Genomic DNA, 22,983 nt, shown 5'->3' on the forward strand with positions numbered 1-22,983 from the left:
GTTTGTTTACGTTGGCCTATGGATCTAAGATTGGGTCCATCGCTAAAAATCAGCTATTTATCAATTTTATCTAGACGAACGCGTCATTGGGACGGTACTAATGGATATTTTTGGACACTATAGAAAATATAGTCGATTGCTGAATTTATTTATGGGCCCAAATTAGGGGCATTTAGGCCGACATTAAATCCATTTCTCCTATGTACAAACATTCACTTCTTATGACATATATCAGGTTCATCAGTCCTCTGCTATGTCAGAACTGGATCGCCATGGGGGCATATCGGCAGAATTACAAAATTTCTTGCATCAGCCTGTTTTCCCACGTTCTGTTGAGAAAATCCGTAGCGAATATCCCGCCAACCTGGTTAAAATGTCATATTCAATTATCTTAAAGATAAATCGTCCAGCTCAAACCTTTGTAGGGGTAAGAGGTGGGACCATCATCATCATCATCATGTTTACTCCATTGTTCGAGACTATTTATCAAGAATTATAACAAGTGTTCCGTCAGAGAGGCTCTAAAACTGGTGAAACCACACAGAATCGATATCGGCTCAATGCAAAACGCATGGTTCAATTAGCTTTCTTGGGGTCTTTTTCTGATGAGTTTGGGATATCTGAATTTTAAGTACTTCCCGTACTTGCTTTTACCCTCCGACCATCTAATCGTTTTGTTTCATATGTTAATCTTTCGTTTTTTAAATCGTTCATTTAATACCAATAAACCGAATATTATAACCTATTAAATCACTCACCTAATCAAGTCATCCATCATTCCATCATCCTGAGCAAAAACTTCCACATGTCAAATGAATTCAAAATAGTTATTTACTATATTCTCATCATGCATGTATGTTACACTCACAACTTTATAATAATCATGGGAAACAAAACTTATGATCACCTTTTCCTAGTCATTCACTATTCTACATGAAATTATCACAAATTCTAAAATTGTGGAATTGTGATTATTGATTGATTTAGAAGGCAATAGCTTTCTGATGTGAAAGAATCGGATGATTCGAATAAATCACCACTACATTGGGCACACTGGAACTGCTCTTAGGTATGCTGTCAGATTGAGACTTGAGCCAAATCCCGTGTAAAATTTCTCGAATATCAAAAGCATATATTTGTTGAAGTCTTAACAATTTCATTTAAAATTGAGTCGTTATTGCAGTCGTTCTTGGTTCAGGGTTACAAATGCATTCATAAACTGTATAACGTCAATTCTTCTGACATCAGGCACTGTACCACTTAAGTACCGCACCCCTGCGCCGCAACATTCAAACTCTAGAAATGCAAAATCATCTAACAATCACCTTATTGAATCTAAACTGCTTTTAACCTGTCATGCGTTGCCCATCGTTGTTGTCGCCAAGTTCCGCACCGATGTCAAACCCTTCATTCTTCGATCGCATGACAAATAGACACTTTCAACTGCAACCTTCTAAAGTGCGTCGCCGTCGCGCTTGGTTGACTAAATAACGAAAAGATTGAAGTACCTGCTCTCCACAAAATGTCTAGGCGGCGGCTTTTGACATTGACCCAAATGGGACAGATTTCAATTCAATTTTCACACACAATTCCACCCTGAAGTCAGTCCTCGATCTCGAGTGAATGACGCTCATTCTTGAGTTGCCAAATCTGCGTACGTAGCTTCAAAAGATTTGTTATTTCAAAAAGCAGCTTTTTTTATTACACCACCTTATGGCCACACCAAACGATGAAGACACACCACAACAAGCACTTGGTGCGAGAACTGACAATTACCGATCGGATCGTTTGTTGTGCCCCATCAAATGAGCCTAATTATCTCGAATTACCCGATCTTTCATTGATCTGCTGCATGCATTAACTGGTATGGAGCAAGTCAATCGAGAGATCTTTGGCAATTGTCATTGTCGATGGCTTGCGGCTTTGATCGAACTCAGGTGCCAAATGACTGCAGAAAGAATCGAATTTCAGCACGCAGCCTGTGCTGACATGCAACCGCACTGCTCTCGGTAGCCTAATGCACATTGCGTCTAATGAACCGGCAGACAATAGCCACAGGCAGATCATTCACTAAATGGCTAGAGCAAATGGACATAGGCCAACGGAATAGCGACTAATCAGCCACAACGCAATAAATTGGTTACAATGCTTTGATCTTTTCACTCAAATAAGGCAGAGGTAAACCAGGTAAGACGATTGTTGATGAATTATTCACGCGTTTTGTCAACTCAAGTGTACCTATGTACCTGGAGTACCTATGCTGGAGTACGTCAGGTGTTGCGTGGGTCTGCGTGTTGTACGGCTTGGTTTTGGGTCAAGGATGAAAGGCCAACATTGTACTTCATGTTATGGTAAATACGGAGTAATCGTGGCTTATCCACGTACATCGGGTGAAATAGTCATTCTTTGCATTTTCCCGCCTTTTGTTGGTAATGGTTGTTCACCCGAACAAGATCATCCAAACAGAGACGGGACTAGAAGTTAATCTGAGTTGGAGCTTACCGCCAATAATGTTACACTGATAAATTGAACTATTCCCATTTTGCTTGAAATTTAATCAATTTGACATTCAGCTCTGTTTAATCATATCGAATGATTAAAAATTAATCCTCTCTTTCTAAAAAATCAGCATCTGATATTAATCCCAGTTTAATCATGGTTGATTAGATTGTAGATTAACGGCGCTGGTGGTGTAGTGGTAAGCGTGATTACCTCTCACCCCAGCAGGCCTGGGTTCAATCCCAGTCGGCGCCGCCGGGATGTTCTGAAGCATAACATCTCTGATCACGCCTTCCTTCGGATGGGAAGTAAAGCCGTTGGTCCCCGGTTCATGAGTTGATGGGTCGATAGGTAGGGTCCAGGTGTGGGAGCTGCCTTCCTGGCACGTCGGTAGCATTGGTGCTCAGCACGGAAAACAAGATCGACGGAAAAAAACAAACCAAAGAAAAAAAAAAGATTGTAGATTATCTTTTTTTGAACAAATTTTAATCATTTTTGATTCTATTTAAATAATTTTTGATTGAATTTTAATCTTTTTTGAATATATATCAGTATTGAAAAAGAATAAAATTTAATACTGGAAAAATTAGTTCGATTTTAATCATGCATGACTACTGCCGAAGTAATCATGGCTCGGACTCAATAAGGTGAAGCGGGAATCTGCATGCTATTTAAGCTTTTTTGATTTAATTTATCTTTGAGTGTACATAGTTGGAGCTTAAACATGGAGTTCTTTTTGAATATGTCGCATGTAACAAATGTAAACAAATTTAGATTTTTAAGCTACCAGACACTAATCCGATTATTCTTCGTACAGGCGAAATTTGGGCCAGCCACCTCATTTATGAATAAAATAGAAACAATTTGCACGGAAATAACACATCTTGTTTCACTAATTTGCAACAGCCTACTGATGTTTTCGGCACACACTTAGAAAAATTCATGTAAATTTAGGTGCTCTGAGAGTGACATATACGAGCGTCAATTTTGACTTAAAAATGAGTCATAGCAGACGCGTAATATAGCTCAATCAAACGTACTTCTCGTTGAGTATCGAAATTTTCAGTCTCAGAACACTTAATTTTACATGACATGTTTGTTTACGTCACATCCTTTATGTCAAATATGGATTCCGTCACATGTAAAATTAGTTTTTTCTAAGTATGCAGTTTCATTAACTGGATCACATTGCAAAGCGCTCATTACACATGTCAATATATATGTAGTGAGATTTGAGAATGATTTTCCGAACACTGCCGATTTGTAAGATTTTATACCGATATATACCGATTTTTTAAATAATCAAAACCATTGTTGCCAGCCCGCACTGTCAGAAAATACTATTGGTTTGTTGAAATATCTTAATTGATTAAAAAATTATTATTCTATAAAAATTTCTTATGCTTGATAGTTTTTCAACTAGTCTTAACGTCATACCCAGGAATCGAAAAACAGCGGATGGTTCCTGGAAATCGGAAAATACTTTCATCCAGTGACCTGAATTTTATTTAATTTTTGCTTGGAAGTTTCTTCCAACTTTCCCAGAATGTATTTTCCGATTCTTCCCTCGGAAGTATCTTCTGGCTTCGCTCGAAAGCTTTTTCCGTCTTCTGCCACCAGTTTCTTCAACTTCCCCCGGAATATTGTGCTAGCTATTCCTAGAAGATGCTACCAATTTCCACCGGAAATTTCTTTCTTCCGGATTGATTCCCCAACTTCTGCTATTTCTGTTGACTGCCCCGTAAATTCCCTTGAAAGCAATTTGACAACGCTGGCCGAGAGTGCCAGTCAGGCTCATACCCCATGCAAGGTGCTTATATTGTTCCCTCGGTCTTAACGATGGGTGATGATCTGTAGCGTGCAAAAGGGGGGAGGCATTAGGGACATGGGGATGGGCATGTCCTTCAAAATGGTTGTGTTTCATACCCAATGCGCTCTCCTGATGCTCTTCATGCTAGGCCTTTACTGCTAACGCTCTCCTATTATTAGCTATTAGCAACCGGTGGAAACTAACGATTTTAAATTGGCTCACTTCTTTACTAGACTTTTGGTCCCAAGTACATCGATTAACGTGCGCTATTCTAGTCGAAATTCTTGCACTACACTATGTTTGTTTTGACTCGCTATGAAAGTTTGTCAGATACAATGAGGGATTCGTGGATTTTCCTATGTTTCGAGGGGTGCATCGATTAGCTTGGGACCGAAGATAGTACCAGAGCTGAGCCAAAAAGTTGAGCTCGTTTCTTCGGGACCTTCTGGTCTTAGAGTTAGCTCAAAGCTACTAGTCTTAGAGTTACCTCTATGCTATTAGGGTGTTCAACATGGATGAGGCTGGCGAGCTGCATTTTGAGGGTGACGCGCTTGGCATAGATGTCCCACAGCGGCTCACGACGAGCAACTGGGGCTCTTGAGGGCTTGATAGTTAGCTGCTTGCGGGGACCGGGTCCACCACTCATCACAGGCTTCTTATTCTTCTTGTTCGCATTTCAAGCTTATTGCTTAGCGCATATTAGCTTATTGTGTACTCTCAACTTAGTGTTCTAAATGCACTTCCACAGTTATTAATTGAGAGCTTTCAGTTGAAGATTAGATCTCATTGCCGATAGACGTTTTGTTCGATCGCTGCGTTGTTTTTTTTCGGTTGCTTTTGATAGCTATACAGTACGGTGAAATGTCGAGTGTAGTAGCCGTCACGAATACCATTGCTTTCATATTCCCGAATAATCAAATTTGGGAAGATTAAGCGCTGTGTGCGGGAAAAGTATCCACCCGGATATCAACTGGATTTGTTCACTGGTGTCCGCGGAATTTACATGGATGTGGAAAAAGAAATTCCACCAGCGCTCTACTTCCTTAACAGAAGAGGAGTGGGGTGACCCCGGCGTAGTGGTTAACATCCATACCTCTCACGCCAAAGTCACGAGTTCAAGTCTCACCCCCGGACAAGTCACGAATGACCCAAGAGTGTTAAAATGACTATAATATAAAAAAAAAAAAAAAAAAAAAAAAAAAAAACAGAAGAGGAAGAATTTTCTACAGTGGAAATAAATTGAAATGCTTTGGTTGTGGACAAGAGGGACATCAAAAAAAGTCTTGCGGAAGGAGGAACGTAAAAATAACAAGAGACACCGGAGCAGGTGTCGAAAAAAAAGAAGACGGGAAAACACATTCGCTGCCGTTCTCGCAGGAACGAGTTCGTCAGACAATGTCGAGAAACAGGCAATAGATTTGGAAATAGAGATGCTAGAGGAGGAGGAAGAAGAAGAAGAAATCGGTACAACACTGGAAGCTGAATTGGATCACGGAAAACAGCAGAACAATCAACACAACCAGCAGCAGCAGAAGCAACCGGTATTACACTACCAACCGCAAAAGCAGCAAAAGATTGGAAACTGGACTGAGCACGTTCAACTGCATACAAAGCTGCTGAAGCAACAGCAGAAACAACAGAAGTATGCCAACGATAGTTCACCGCCCAGGAAGACCTTACGTCCCAGCTCTTCACGTTCGGGCACTGGATCAGATTAGTTTTAATAATTCAAATGAATTGTAATTATTCATTCTCTTGACTCTTGGCTCCGTAGAGTTTTAATTAACAGTTGAGCCTTACAAATAAATTAAATGGATAAAAAAAAATTGAGAGCTTTCGATGCCAATACCAATGCATGAATTTGTATATTGTGTGGCAAGCACAATGATACTCTATGCCCAGGGAAATCGAGAAAATTTCCAACCCGAAAGATTCCCTCGACCGGACCGGGAATCAAACCCGCCGCCTCCGGCTTGGTAATACCGTGCCTTTACTGACTAGGCTATGAGGCCCCAACTCATCACATGCAGTGATTGAATAAACACCGTTCGGCGAGACCGGATGTTATTCGATTTTGAAATCTGTGTTAGGGAAAGCACTTTCGCAGGAAATCGATGATAATTTTAATTATCATAGCAACAGTTGCACATTCGTGAAATTTTCAATAGTGACCTTTTGAAAATTGATAATGCCTTAATTTTAACAGATTCTTAGACAACTTCCCTATCGATTGGTGTACTAAGAGTTAAAATCCATCATCTCTGAATCAAAATCGGACCACTTTTATGCCATTTTTGAAATTTCACCACCAATGTTGCCCAAAAAATACATGGTATGTTAGATTTAAACTTATGAGAACTGACATCTGGTTGATGACCTTGAAAAATAGCCAGAAAATTATCATCAACAAATTATTGGTGGTCCTGAAAAGGACCGTTTTGTCGTGATGGTTGAGTTATTAGGGTGTTCAACATGGATGCGGTTGGCGATCTGTATGTTGTCTGGAACGAGGGTGACGCGCATAGATGGCCCATAGCGACTCACGAAGAGCTAGGGGAAAAGTTGGCTTCGGCAATACCTTAACCTATTATCGTCAGGGGGTGAACAACGTCCTTGAGAGCTTAATTTTCGCATGTGGATACATTGTGTTTCAGAGCAACTATTGGCCAAATTTGAGTGCTCTAGGACTTTGTTTACCCCCTGACGATAATAGGTTAAGGTATTGCCGAAGCCAACATTTCCCCTACTGAATCCGATCTATAGTGGTGCGACTTCTTCCTCCTTCTTCGATAAATGGACGCTCATGTGGGTTGCAGCTCGCTGTTTGCGGGCAACCTTTTGTTGTGTACTGGAGAACAATGTTCAACGACTCGCACCGAAAGCAATCTAATCTAAAATATTAATATATAATTAAAAGAGATTAAAATTCAATCAAAAACGATATAAATAGAATCAAAAATGATTAAAAAAATTAAACATGTTAACTTTCAATTTTATTAACAACTGGAGTTTTTATCAGATAATTGAATTTTAGCAAGATATAATTAATTTTTCAATCATTCAATTTGATTAAACTGAGTTTAAAGTCAAATTGGTTAAATAGTAAGCAATATGAGAATACTTAAATTTATCAGTTTAACGAATCAAAACAAACATAGTGTAGTACTAGACTTTAGACGAGGATGGAGTACGTTTATCGATATACTCGGGACCGATAGGATGGTTCAGTGTGACTTACTTATTTACTTAAGGGTCCTGTGCACCACCAGCGGTGCAAAGAGCCAACGTGAAAGACTTCCATCCTGGGCGGCTGCTCGCTTTTGCCTTGACCTGGGCCCAGGTCAGATTCCTATCGACTTGCTTAATTTCCTTATTGAGGCTCCGCCGCCATGAGCCCCTGGGTCTGCGTCTGCTGCGGTGTCCTGGTGGATTCCAATCTAGCGCTTGCTTGCAGATTTCATTTCCGCCCCGTCGAAGTGTGTGGCCGACCCACCTCCACTTTCGCTCTCGAATTTCTATTGCTATCGGCTTCTGATGACATCGACGATGGAGCTCGGCATTCGAGATCCAGTTGTGAGGCCACCAGGCATGAATTATATACCGCAGGCATCGGTTGATGAAGACCTGCAGCTTTTGAGTGTTCTCCGCTGATACACACCACGTCTCGCTGGCGTATAACAACACAGATTTCACGTTCGAGTTGCTCGTGTTCACAGCAAAAAAATAATTTTGATATCACGTCAAAGTGGATGCACTACAATCATGTCGAAAATATGGTGTAATATTACTTGCTAAAAAGGACAAAATTATCATTAATACAATGCATGAACTGACATTACGCTGCTTTTACTGCATTTGTTTATTTATGTGGTCTTAAAAATTACATGAAATTTTCGACATGATTGTAGTGCATCCACTTTGATGTGATAGGGTATACGTCCCTAACCTCGGTCTAATATGCAGCCATAGATTACGTTTTTAATCATAACTCATCAATTAATTTACCTGCAAACGATATTCTACTGCTAAATGGTATGCTTAGATATGCTTATCATGTCGTTTGCTATCAGGAACCGCAAAAAGTTGAAAAACTTACTTTTTTAAGACAAAAACTCACCAGGGAAATGTATGTAATATCGGTCTATTGTCCCCAAATTGGGTCTATTTATGGATGCAACTTCGTCCTATCCTGTTTGATTCTCAAAAAAAACGCTCTTGGTAACGTTTTCTTATGTATTTTTTTTTATCACTATCACTGTTAACTTAATACTCTTCATTCCTCAAAACATTTCTTAGAGAAAATTTTACGAAAACTACATTAAATCACTCAAGTTAAAAATTAAAAATTAAAAATTTCGCTTATCGTCTTTCGACCGCAGAATATCTAAATCAAAACATTGTGATGTTCATTATACAGATTTGGCAGAAAAAATCTCCCTTCCTGTTCGTTCCTTATCATCCAAATGCAAACCACATTGTTGACGTTACTCTTATTGCTATATGCTGTCAAATGAATTTCATGGGCCAAAGTTAGGAACATAGAAAAGAAATGTGTCCCTAAAGTTGGGTCCATGATTTACTTGTGAAAACGTTGTTAAACAATTAAAATAAACATAAAATATTCAAACAGTAACTGTGAGTTTTACGTCTAGTGTGTATTATCAGGTAATTCCATTCAATAAATGCCATAATCAGGCCATTTGATGATCGTCAGTGCAACCTTCCCATCTTAACCTTAGAAGTCATGGCGGCTAAAAACTCCGAACAGAGTGATATTCTCAACCAGTTTTATTACTTACGAGAGCTGAAAATGTATTGAAATGTTGTGATATAAATTGATTTGTGTGTGGTACACATTTATCAATCATCAGTGATCAATATTTTCCTTATTTTTTGTGTAATATTCCTTAATTAATTATTTATTTGCGTGATAGGCCGAATGAAAGGACTAGACCCACATTACATACCGTAACCCTATCAAAATTATTTTTTTGCTGTGTTGATATCCAACGATTTGGTCTTGTTGACGTTGATGGTGAGACCCGCCGCAGAGGAGCGTTCGGCTAGGTCATTGAGCTTACTCTGCATATCAGAGCGCCGTTGTGCTAGTAGAGCAACATCATCAGCCAAATCGAAGTCGTTGAGATGCTCCATGGTGATAGGCTGCCAAAGCAGCCCACGGTTCAGTACACGGTCAATTGCACCTACCATGATCTCGTCGATTACGATGAGAAACAGTAGCGGTGATAGTATACATCCTTGTCTCACACCAGCGACTACCCGGATAGGGTCGGACAAGGCTCCGTTATGCAGAACTCTGCACGTGAAAGCCTCATACTGCGCTTCGGTGAGGTTGACGATTTTATCCGGGACTCCCTTGCGTCTCAGGGCGCCCCACAGATTCTCGTGATTGAGACGGTCGAAAGCTTTTTCGTAGTCAATGAATACCAAATAAAGGGACTCTTGGAATTCATTGACCTGCTCCAGGATGATGCGGAGCGTGACAATATGGTCCACACAAGATCTTCCGGCACGGAATCCTGTCTGCTGCCGTCGGAGAGTCGCGTCGATCTTTTCCTGTATCCGATTCAGGATAACTTTGCACAGAACATTGAGAACAATACACAGTAACATGATGCCTCGCCAATTGTCGCACACAGTTAGATCCCCCTTCTTTGGGACCTTCACTAAGATGCCCTGCATCCAGTCGGCCGGAAAAGTCGTGGTGTCCCAGATATTACAGAATAATTGACGCAACATTTGTGCGGATAGCATGGGGTAAGCTTTGAGCATCTCTGCTGATATGCGGTCGAACCCCGGGGCTTTGTTGGACTTCATACTTCGGATGGCTGCTTCTATCTCCTGCAACGATGGAGCTTCAGTGTTGACGCGAGTAACGCGCCTAACCCTTGGCGGATCATGCCGAGATGTTGATGGTTTGTTGACCGCTGAAACTTCGAGAAGTTGTTCAAAGTGCTCAAACCAGCGTTTCAGCTGGTCAGTGGGGTCGGTAATCAATTGTCCAGTCGTGTCCTTCACTGGCATCTTCGGGTTCATCCTGCTCCACTCAGGCGTCGTGAGATATCGTAGAGGAGACGTATATCGCCAGTGTTTGCGGATTTTTCCCCTTCGTCGGCCAGGGAGTTCACCCACGCTCACTTGTCCCGTCTGCAAGAGCGCTTGACTTCCTTATCTAGAGCCGAGTACCGTTGACGGGCTTCGTTCTTGGCTAATCTGGTTCTCGCCCACTCTATCGCGGCTTTTGCTTCTCTACGCTCCTCAATCTTCCGCCAGGTTTAATCTGTGATCCACTCTTTCCTCTGGGTGCGCAGCTCACCCAAGTTGTTCTCGCTTGTTTCTATAAAGGCAATCTTGATGGCCGTCCATTGTTCTTCTACGCTGCCACCTTCTGGAACGTCTAAATCTGGCAACGATTATCCCCTCATTAACAGGCTCCCACTTGATGAGCGCAGCACTTGCCTGGACGCTAAGTAGGAGACCAACTCCACGAAGGCGGGGAGCGTTTTCACCTCGAATACCAGAGTATAGTAGTACCTGTCCCGACGGCAGTTTGTGTTCTCCAAAGTTTGGCCAACGAACTTCACTCAGTCCCAGGATTTATAGCTGCATGCGTCGCGCCTCGTTGGTGAGTTGTGCCAGTTTACCCTGCTGGGATAACGTCAATACATTCCATGATCCAATTCGTGTCCGTTGTTTTGCTCTAAAAATCGTTGCCGTTAAATCAGCTCTTTCTCTGATGGTTTCTGTAACAATTGTAAAGGTTTCAGAGACAGGTCTCCTATCCGCCGTGATGTGGCTGCCATCTTAGGTGTAGCTTCCAGGGAAGAGCATTTCTTATTCAGCCGCTGGATGCTCGGGTTGGCGAAGCATTTCCTCTATCACCGTGCTATGGTTACCGCGCCAGTGTTCGCGTCGCACCTCCTCACTCTGCTATTGTCGGATTGACAACATTGCCCAGGCTACGCCAACGAGCTGTGTCCATGTTTCAGCTGGCAGTCTTTTGTGATCATATGACTCGTGGAGGCGTGAGTTCCTGTGAAGACCGGAGCTAGGTAAAGGGTGTCCACGATGAAATTGCCACACACAAAATTGATTCGCAAAATTCGAGTTTTCATCCGATTGCCATCAAATTTTCAGGGATTGAGAAATAACTATTAAACTTCATTTTACCATTTTACTCGTATTTTATTTACAGTCCATACGCAAATACCCGCACCTTGGCCTTAACCCCGACCATAAGATTCTGCACAACCTGTGAATCAACCGTTTTTTGCATGTAAACCCATACTTTCTTCAGTTCCTCGACTGTCTTCACTACCTTAGGTCGTTTAAGAAGGTGCTGCTTCATAATCGCCCAGTACTTCTCGATGGGGCGGAGCTCCGGAGTGTTGGGAGGGTTGAACATTTTCGGCACGAAATTGACCTTATTGTCCGCATACCACTTCAGCACGTCCTTGGAGTAGTGGCATGAGGCCAAATCCGGCCAGAAGATTGTTGGGACGTTGTGGGCCTTCAGGAGAGGAAGCAGCCGCTTCTGCAGGCACTCTTTTATGTACACCTGTCCGTTCATCGTGTCCTGGGTCACGAAAGGTGCACTCCGCTTCCCACACGTGCAGATGGCTTGCCAAACCAGGAATTTCTTCGCAAATTTGGACATCTTCTGAGTGCGGACATGCTCCGGAACGCTGAACTTATCCTTGGCCGTGAAAAACAGGTTGCCGGGGATCTGTTTGAAGTCGGCCTTCACATATGTTTCGTCGTCCATGATGCAGCATTCAACTTTCGTCAGCATGTTGAGGTACAACTTCCTGGCACGGGTTTTGGCGGACTTGTTCTGCTTCTCGTCGCGATTAGGGGCCTTTTGTACCTTGAACGTTCGAAGCCCAGCCTTAGTTTTGGCCTTCTGGACAAAACTTCGGCTTAGGTGCAGCTTCTTAGCCACATCCCTAACGGAGGCGTTCGGATTTTGGTTGAAGGCCCCAACTATGCGGTTGTGATTTTTGGTGTTGTACGGAATACTTTTTCCTTCACTTCTGGGCTTCCGATCGGTGGTCAACCGTTCCTCGAACCGCTTAATCACTCGCGACACCGTGGAATTCGCGATTCCCAACGTTTTAGCGATGGAACGATGCGAGAGATCCTTGTTCTCGTGATGAATGCGCAAGATTTTATCACGCACGAGCTGTTCTTTCGACTCCATTTCCGCGAGTTTTGATCACAGGACTTTAAAACTTGCAGGATGTAAATAATGCACTATGAACTAAATCCACCCAAATTTTCATTAAATTCTACCCAACGGTTAAAAAGTTAGAGCAATTTCATAGTGTGGCAATTTCATCGTGGACACCCTTTATATCGCTCCTTCCAGATTGTCACTCACCATTTTGTAGCCCTAGGTTCAGTGTGAGCCAATTAAAAATCGGTAGTTTCCACCGGTTGGTAGAACCCTTTTAGATTGAATAGCTTAAATTGAAATTAAACGGTGCTCATTCAGAATTTGCTTAAATGGTACCCCTATACAGGTATCCAATTACGTTACGCGCCTATGTAGGGTTACCAGTTAAACGAACTCTAAATGAACGCCGTTTAGTTGCCATTTTAGTTTTTTATATTAACGGGGTTCTGTTGAATTATATGTCCAATATAGGGTCGTTCATAAATAATGAGACAAATTGAAAGGGACCGAGAATCATCATAAATGACGCCCCAACGGTAACTAAAAAAAACACGAGTGCTGACTGGTTGACTAGTGCCGAGATGAGTAAAATTTTGGGTACTTTTTCCTTACCGTGTACAATGACTATACCCAAGTAACCTTCAAGCCCGTTAATAGCCCGATAAGGGCCCTTTTTGCAATATAATGCAGATATACGGTTTTACATTTTCATTTTAGCCTTATATCAGCTTTAGATATCACTTTTAGCATAAGTGGGCTTGATGGTTACTTGGGTACTTCTGACTATGGTCGCAAAAATTGACTCCGCTTTTTGATCGATCGTAATTCCAAAGATGAATACTAAGATGAAACTGTCGGAAGAAAAACTTTCTATTTTAGTGTCCTTTTTCACGGTCCCTTTCTTCAAATGAATACCCCCCGTATGCAAGGTATTTTTTTGGTTTTGTTGCCCCCTCGGTAGAGATGCAATTGTGCGCACTTTTTTTTTATCAAAACAATCACACCAAAATCAGAGATGTCCCATTTTTTAATTACTCGATTACAACTAATCGATTATTTTTTGTTCGCTGTGCTGCCATTTTTCCACCATTGAGAGTGCAGCACATGTTTGGAACAATCGGTGATGATCCTCTGGAGATGTTAATGCTTATATCGGCATGACATAGCCGATTACAAATATTTTACTTTTCGGTTCCTTAATCGATTAATCGATTATTCGAATGAAAATCGGCCATCACTAGATAAATATGAAACGTCATTTCAAATATAAGGACCGTACATAAATAATGAAACAATTTGAAAGGGACCGGGGCTAATCACAAATTACGTCCCCACGGTAACTGAAATAAACACGAGTGTTCACCGGTTGGTAATTCTATCCGCCAGACTATTAATATAGTGACTATGTTTATATTCTGACCCATCAAAGGCCTTCAGATGCAGATTGTATTCTTCATAGAAGTAGAAAATTGTAGTGTTTGATTTCCTGCTCAGTTTAGATATCACTTCGGTAAACAACCATCAGGCCTTGCCGTTTTTGCAACGCCATTTTTTGTGCGTGAGTCTAAATAATTCAATACCGGTGGCCTCTCTAACGCCTATTACTCAACCGCCCTTCTTTCCAAAGCAAATAATCCACAACCGATTAAGTTTGACAAAACAATCTAACTGACTGACCATCGCGTCTAAGTATTCCAATTCTCACTATTATGTCAAACACAGATCGCCCCAGGTGACACACCGGTGCTAATGATTCATTTTTCCTGCAAAGCTATAATATAAAGCAAACACCAACTTGATCAACAGAAAAGATTAATTGACTTTTTCTGCCTCCCTCCCCAGTTCCACAGAACCCTGATCGATGCCAAAAAGCACCTGGACAAGTCGCTGCTACCATCGGACCTGAACGGAACCAACGACTCGATGGAGCTCTCGAATATCTTCCACAAACAGGTACGTGAGTCCGAAGCCGACCTGGCCCTGCTCGACGAGATGGAAATCGACGTCACTAAGTACTCGGCCCTGTGGAACCAGAACCATCCGGCGGGCGGAGGATGCGGCAAGGAGAGCGAAATCGAAAGTGGAATGGTGGGCAGTTTCCGGAAACTGAATATCGATTGATCGACCTCCCCTCCCAATTGAAAGTGGTTATTGTGAAAGTTGTGTAGAATCGTAAAAACCGCTAGGAATGGCGTTCCGGCATCTACAGTGGTGGCCTTTAAATTAGCACAATAGACCGAGGGGTGCGACAAATCTAAATCTCGATTTTAAATGATCGAAAAATCTCACACTAGCGAATCAATTCATGAAAAATCTTTTACATCTCTTGCATCTACAGCCATCTACTCGCATCGCTCTCCACCTTTTTGCAGGAAATCTTCAAAATTATAATCAACCATTCACAACAACAAAGCAAAATTTTTCCTGCATCTTTGGCATGTTGAAACTATGTTTTGTTATGATCAATTGAGCTGTAATTTTGACACAAATTGTTGGAAGCGCTTGCCGGAAATTGACGGGCTGGTTGAAAATGACCAACTAATTAGCACATTTATAATTCGAAATTTCCGAAGTCTATTATTTGGGAAATTTTTGACTATACCGTAAATAACTATCTTAAGTACGCCGTAATTTATTGGCAATATGGTTGAAAATTTTAAAACTATAATACTTCGGAAATTTCGAATTATAAATGTGCTAATTAGTTGGCCATTTTCAACCAGCTCGTCAATTTCCGGCAAGCGCTTCCAATAATGTGTGTCAAAATTTCAGCTCAATTGATCATAACAAAACATAGTTGCAACATGCCAAAGTTGGCTAGTTTTTATGAAAATCGACCTATTGTGCTAATTTAAAGGTCACCACTGTATATGCGAGGCACACCGGGTGATTTGAATAAATGTTGCCAAAAACGTGTTTTGTACCATAAAATTAACATTTTTACCTTCAACTGGTTCTCCGCCCGACCGTTGAAGAAAAAGAGTCAACGGCTTTTCAGTTTCGTAATCTTTAGGGGGAGAACAATCCACAATGCACCTCTGCGGTAAAATTGCCCCACGCAGTTTTTCGGTGCTTTCCCATTACTGATTCTGGTAGTTTATGTGCCGAAAAGCTAGTTTAAGTACTGAATTACCATGCTACACGTCAAATCCACGCATTGATGATGGGAATGCTATGAAAAATCACTAGGGGCCATTTTACCCCAGAAATGCGTTTTGGACAGTGCTACCCTACCCATATTAGCGACGACATCGGCATAGCGGTAGACGACGAGTTTTGTTCTGCTTGCAAATGTTATTTACCATTAATAACCAGTTTTTCAAACTGCCCATTAGAATGTAAGAGAGTCTGTTTTATACGTATACGCTGAGTATGCTAACACTGCTAGTGTTGGAATATATAATATATGAGTGAAAATAAAGTTATATTTTTTAATAAGCACAGCCACAACGAAAAGTAATAAATAATCTATAAATATCACATCCATATTGATTCAACAATAAAATCTAAGTTTATTAATAAACTTGTTTGTTGTGAACCCGTTCTAGTAGATTTAGAAAAAAAAAATACATCCAAGCAGACAAATCCTCATGGCCTTTTTGAAATTAATTCCAAAACTCCTACTACTAAATGCGCCTTCAAAAACATGCATGTTATTCCACAAGAATTCCTTTAGAGAGGTTTAGAGAATCGATCATCCCATCTTATGTACAACTAGCTTCACCTTAAAACATAATTTGATGCCAACATTTCATTAGGTCGAAACTATTTTGGTAAACAATGACTTCATCTGCCGATTTCTAGCAAATAAACGCTCACTCCTGCGAACTAACCGTATCAAATGGTAGAGGAACATTCCTCTACTTGGTGGTATATGTAATTTGTGCGTGGGAACTTTTTTTCGCGAGAAATCAACGGTTAAATCATTGCTTACAAAAGCAGTTTCTCCGTTTTGAAATGTTGATTAAGAATTTATGAATAATGATTTTTCTCAACGTTTACATGTTAAGTGGTCTTCGAAGGGTCAGTGCAGGTTCAGGTTGCAACGTAATGAGATTTAATTTTAAAAGGATGATAAGCATTGGATTCAGAGTCAATGGATCACATCACATCAATGCATTAGGTCCTAACTAACATTGACAGATTCTCTTCGTCGACTTTCTCTTTGCATCCTGCACACAGATCTATGAATTAAACTATTGTCTGGCGTCTAATACGATAAACACGATAAGAAACGGTTCTGTATCCAAGTGATTAACGAAAGAGAAAGTCGACGAAGAGATGAGGATGTAAACAGAAAGTCGACGAACAGAATCAGTTAATGTTACTAAACATGAAATGTATTGTTCAGTTTGATTTGTTACTCTACAACCTCGATAAAAAGTTTTATTTATAATTGCTAGGTTTAAGGTTCAATTTACTATGGAAGCTTTTTCTGAAAACAATCAAAAGCTGGTTTTTCCACACATCATTTCCGATTGCAAAAACATCTCATCGCTCTATTCCTTTTGCTATTTTCAATCTCGCTCAACTTTTTCTGATCAATTATCTTTGGATCGGCCGTGTAAAAGCATTTCCAGCTGGTCATAAGTAACATCGATCGATTCTCTTCGTCAACTTTCTCTTTCGTTAATAACATGAGCACATAGCCGTTTCTTTTTTTTTTAACTCTTTATTTGTTCCAAATTCAAAATAAATTACATTTCATTTTAACCTATGTGCTCCAGTTACTACAGTAACTTACCAACCTTAATTGTTATGGTATATATCTAAGTGTTTTTACATTGTTCCTGCCTTGGCAATTCAGTACTTTGAACAGGTTTTTTATACCTGCGTGTCTGTATAACAATTTACATCTTAAAACTAAAAACTAACACTAAATCTTATCTAAGTATAAAGGGAATTAATCATTGCAATTGAGGATTGCAACGATTTTTGCCTGAAACCATTAATTATACCAGGGAGGCAACTTCAACATCATCTTCAGAACTTTGTTCTGAATCCTTTGAAGTGCTTTTTTCCTGGTAGTGCAACAACTAGACCTTATTGGCACAGCGTAAAGCATGGTGGGTCATAAAAACTTGTTCAAATATTATAAGTTTATTCGTCAGGCAAAGTTTGGATTTCCTGTTTATAAGAGAATACAAACATTTTATATATTCGTTACATTTGGCTTGAATGCCCTCAATGAGATCTTTAAAAGTTAATATTTGGTCAATTACTAATCCATGATATTTCACTTGGTTTGACCAGGAAACTGGAACTCCGTTCATAGTGACTATGTGACTACTACTAGGTTTCAAAAGTGAAGCTCTAGAATTATGTGGAAATATTATAAGTTGAGTTTTGGAAGCGTTGGGAAAAATCTTCCATTTTTGTAAATAAGAAGAGAAAATATCTAAACTTTTCTGCAGTCTGCTGCAAATAATACGAAGATTTCTTTCTTTAGCGGAAATGCCTGTCATCGAACATCAGATTTGTGCGAACAAATAGCGACCAAAGATTTGTGGCAGTCCTGAGGAAAATCAGGGATGTCCGAAGTGAAAATGTTATACAATATAGGCCCAAGAATGCTATCCTGAAGAACTCCTACTCTAACAAGTAGTCGATTAGATTTGGAATTTTGATAATTTACCTGCCGAGTTCTGTCAGGTAAATAATATTGAACTAATTTGATAATATAAAGTGGAAAATTAAACTTTTTCAATTTAGCAATCAAACCTTCATGCCAAACACTGTCGAATTCTTTTTCTATGTCTAGACGAGCAACTCCAGTTGAGTGGCCTTCAGATTTGTTTGAACGAATTAAATTGGCAACTCTTAAGAGTTGATGAGTAGTTGAATGCCCATGGTGAAATCCAAACTGCTCATCTGCAAAATTGAGTTCGTATTGATGTGAAGCATCATTCTGTTTAAAATTATATTTTCAAAAAGCTTACTTATTGAAGAAACCAAACTTATTGGACGGTAGCTAGAAGCTTCAACTGGATTTTTATCCGACTTCAAAATTGGAACAACTTTTGTAATTTTTCAATTAATCAGGAACGTATGTCAAATGGAAACATCTGTTAAGTATTTTTACCAAGAAAAACAAGGTACTCTCTGGGAGTTTTTTTTTATGAGGATATAGAAAATTCCATCACCACCTGGAGCTTTCATATTATGAAACTTTTTAGCTATAGACCTTACTTCGTCCAAATCATTCCCCCAGGAATCATCAAAAATATTTTCCCGGGAGAAAATATTCAGATAATCCCGAGCAACCTGATTCTCTATAGGACTAGTAAGACCCAAACTGAAATTATGGGAACTCTCGAATTGCTTAGCAAGTTTCTGAACTTTTTCCAAATTTGTAATCAAAATTTTACCACTTTCTTAAAACGCTGGAATAGGCTTTTGAGGTTTTTCAAAATTTTTGTGAGTTTCAAAAAGGGGTTTTGAACTCTGGTCTATATTAAAAACAGTATTTTCAAAAGTTTTGTTCCTCAGGGCAGAGAATGGCTTTTTAATTTGTTTTTGCAAATCCCGCCAGATAACTTTCATGGCAGGATCGCGTGTCCCGAGTAGCAAACTTTCCTCACAATAAGTTACAGCACCTTGTTTATGACTGAAATAAGTCGTATATAAGTTTCTACAATTGATTTATGACAAGCGTGCTACTAGGGGTTCTATGATATTGTCTCCTACGGACATTTTTAAGACGGATCAAGAGCTGAAGATCGTCGTCTATTATAATTGAATCGAATTTAACCTCGCATTTTGGTACTAAGGCAGCTCTTGCTTCAACTATAGAAGTAGTCAGAGATTCAAGAGCATAATTAATTTCATCTTTGGTTTGCAAAGAAATGTTTGGATCGAAGTTATATTCCATAAATGTTCGATATTGCTCCCAATCAGCTGTATGGTAATTGAAAGTAGAGCTGTTGGAATTACAAATTATTTCTTGGGATATTTCAAAAGTTACTGGAAGGTGATCAGAACCGAAGTCAGCATGGGTAACCAGTTGGCTACAAAGTTGACATGAATCAGTTAAGACCAAATCAATAGTTGAGGGATTTCTTACTGAAGAAAAGCATGTTGGGCTGTTTGGATATTGAATAGTGTAATAACCTGCAGAACAATCATCAAACAGAATATTACAATTGGAATTGCTTTGAGCATTATTCCATAAGCGGTGTTTTGCATTAAAATCACCAATAATGAAGAATTTAGACCTATGACGGGTAAGTTTCTGAAGGTCACCCTTGAGAAAATTCTTTTGCTGGCCTATGCATTGAAATGGCAAATAGGCAGCTATAAACTTAAGTTGTCCAAATTTTGTTTCAACAGAAACTCCCAAAGTTTCAAAAACTTTGGTTTCAAATGAAGAAAGAATTTTATGTTTGATTCGTCTATGAACAATGATGGCAACGTCACCACAGGCTCCATCAAGACGATCATTTCTATAAATGAAATAATTTGCGTCCTTCTTAATCTTACGGTCAGGTTTAAGGAACGTTTCAGTTATAACGGCAATATGACGTTATGAACTCTCAAAAAATTAAATAGCTTGTCTTCATTATCTTGAATTGATCGAGCATTCCAATTTAAAATATTTAATGCTTTAAAATCCATTGCTGAATTTCAAAGTCATGACAATATTGTTTGCAAATTTTACTCCAGTTTGAATAGCATCAAACATGGAGTTAAATTTTAGCATATCAGTAATCATGTCAATTAATGATTTCTGTAAAAGTTCCATTTTAGGAGCAGCAATGCTTCCTAAGTCAAAATTGTCAAAATTTCCGTTAGAATTATGTTTTACAAGGTTGCATTAGCAGTATAGGTAGCTCCATTAACTCGCCGAGCATTGTTAGCAGCGAGGAGAGTAGGTATAGATGAAAAATTTGAAGAGGGGTGATATTTGGTCCAACGGGTACGAATGTAGAATTTGTTCCTCGCTGACCGTTGTTAACAGCAGAATAATTTGTACCTGTTCGGAAACGTGGAGTGTTCCCTACCTGTCACTTAGAACGAGATTAGAAATAAAAATCATTAGAAATCCCGTTGCGCGAATCTCCAGGACGGGATTTCATTTTCATTTTGATTATTTGGAGTGGCACCACTCCAAGTAATTTTGCCAGTTCATCTTTGATCTGATCCAGGGATTCACCACTAGGCTGTCCTTTCATGGCAACCTTGAACACACGTTCAGTTTTGGTGTCGTAAGTAAAAAATTTGTGCTGCTTCTCAGTAAGATACTTGAGAAGACATTTAAATCCGTCCAAGGTTTCAGCCAATACACGGCATTCACCCCGACGTTCAATCTGTACTGAAAACTTAACTTTCATGAAGTTCAAAAGTTCCATGCGAAGAGCATGGAAATCGGAAGTGGTTATCACCATATGGGGAATCTTTTCCTTCTTGGCATTAAGCCGGGACAGTTTACTAAGTCTACTACTCAAATTAATTTCATCAGAAGGGGGATCAAGAGTTTGCCCCTTTCTTTTGCGTTTAGGCGCCATGGCGGCAGTAAATTTTTATCCAAATCGACTTTCAAGCAGATAACTATAAGAATCTAGGATCGAATATTTTATCGATATGTGTGCTGAAAATACCTGGGAATGTCTTAAGATGGCCGTGGGAATGCAAAGAGAAAGTCGACGAAAAGAATCTGTCAATGATACTTAGGACCTAATGCAATGTTCAGCTTGAATGGTCTATTTGAAAATTGGAATGATGCGTCGATAAAAAATGTTTCGAATTTTTCAAAAAATGCATCAAAGTAAATTGACCCTTAACTTTTTTTTAAGTTAGTTGCCTCATTTTCTTATAACCATCTAGTAGAAGGACGTCCCAAAACTGCTCGACTATGTGATTGATTGCGGCGATGATCTTTAACATTAAAAACATATTATTAAAAGCATTAAAAACCAATTCATGAAACGGGATTCACAGCCAATGAATCAAACTCATTTATTGAGTTCCGCTTACTAAAATGCCAAAATTGCAGGTCACTCATAGACTGATTCAAATTTCATCGAAATTCCTGTAAAAAATTAATTAATTTAAGATTTCATCCGCTGCAATATGACGAATATCAAAGAAAATTTTAATCAATTTGTGCCTACGTTGATACGAATTTGAGTAAGCGGAACTCAAAGTTGAGTTGAAATCAACGACCGTGTAATCATGGCCATCGATTGATTATCTGGTGCTCGCGACATGCATTGCATACGTACAGGCTCAATCCATGCTCCCATTCAGGGATGTCAGATTTTTTCTCGCAGTCTGAATGACTAGAGTCGGTGTATAATAAGTCACGCCAAGAGTGAAGCCAAGTCTACCTATTGAACTGTCAAACCGGCTACCTATCGTGCAAAGTAAATAAACGTTACGATCCTATGAAAGGCCCAAGAAAGGTATTGCAATAAAATATAAAATATAATCGAAGAAATGAGCATAAACACGCAGTGAGCGTTAAATTGTCATGGGATACGCTCGGTAATGATTAGTAATGAGAATTTCTACTATTTTTTGTTAAGATAATTTGACAAAATCACTTATATAATGATTTGCTACAGCCGCGATATTTTTTCTCTCGCTAGAAGTCATTTGAAGTTGTTGTAAAAGTCCTCTGTTGCCAAGTGAAAAGAATGGGAATCTTCCGAAAACCCTGATGCGAGTTCAACTGTTTTTCTCTTGGCGTGACTCATTATACACCGACTCTAATTCAGACATGTAATGTTTTTTTTTTAATTAAATCTAATCTTTAAAAAAATATAATTAATTTAAAGACATGTTCATCAATTTGGAAAACTAACGAAAACTTTTTGAATTTCAAGCCTACAAGTGAATATTATGATTGATTATGAATATTGTAAATAATTTATTAAAAAAATATCTACTGGACTTAAATCTTCGATAAGCTGAAGATCTTTTGAATACTTCCTAGGGTGCCACTATTTTGGGAAAATATCTGAGAGACGTCATTAGAATTTATAGTTTAAGATTTTCCAGATCATGTATATTTATCCAGAGGACTTTATCGAAATGTTCTTTCAGTTGGAAATCTTTTGAATAATTCTTCATCAACCAGCTGTCTTGGAGGATATCTGAAACATGTAATTTGTACTTATGAACAATTGAAGATTTTCAGTTAAGAAAGAATAATGAGGTGTTTATGTTTTCGCTCCACGTTTTTTTTTTCTTGCTTTAATGTAAAGTTGGGGTGAGAAAAAAATAGTTCAAGTTTGGAATAAAGTGTTGGTGCAGCCGCTTAAAACGACTTCAAGTAAAGAGTCAAGTGGCAGTTGAGAAAAAATCTACTGAATTCCCAACTTCCTATTGTTTGATATAAGTCCACATCAAGGAGAAGTAACTGATGGAGGACTCCATTCGTGAAATTTCATAACATTTTTTTAGAAACTGGAAAAGTTTATGATGATCACAGCATTGCATACCATCCGTTTTGGGGAGACTGATCCATTTTGTCTAT

The 22,983-nt window shown here is 39.4% G+C and overlaps 1 protein-coding gene across 2 annotated transcripts in view; it reads left to right on the forward strand.

Moving 5' to 3' along the window:
• The window catches only part of LOC135705080 (alpha-tocopherol transfer protein-like), a 47,400-nt gene extending 32,562 nt beyond the window's left edge, over nucleotides 1–14,838 (forward strand). For both annotated transcript variants that reach the window (XM_065226652.1, XM_065226651.1), the window contains exon 2: nucleotides 14,349–14,838. In XM_065226652.1, the coding sequence (XP_065082724.1) occupies nucleotides 14,349–14,627 (279 nt within the window). In that variant the 3' untranslated portion in view covers nucleotides 14,628–14,838. The remainder of the gene's footprint in view (nucleotides 1–14,348) is intronic.
• The last annotated feature ends 8,145 nt before the right edge of the window (nucleotides 14,839–22,983 follow it).

Source organism: Ochlerotatus camptorhynchus, unplaced genomic scaffold (genome assembly GCF_037179485.1).
Source record: "Ochlerotatus camptorhynchus isolate MF236.1 unplaced genomic scaffold, CSIRO-AGI_Acam_v1.1 ptg000257l, whole genome shotgun sequence".
NCBI classification, from domain to species: domain Eukaryota; kingdom Metazoa; phylum Arthropoda; class Insecta; order Diptera; family Culicidae; genus Ochlerotatus; species Ochlerotatus camptorhynchus.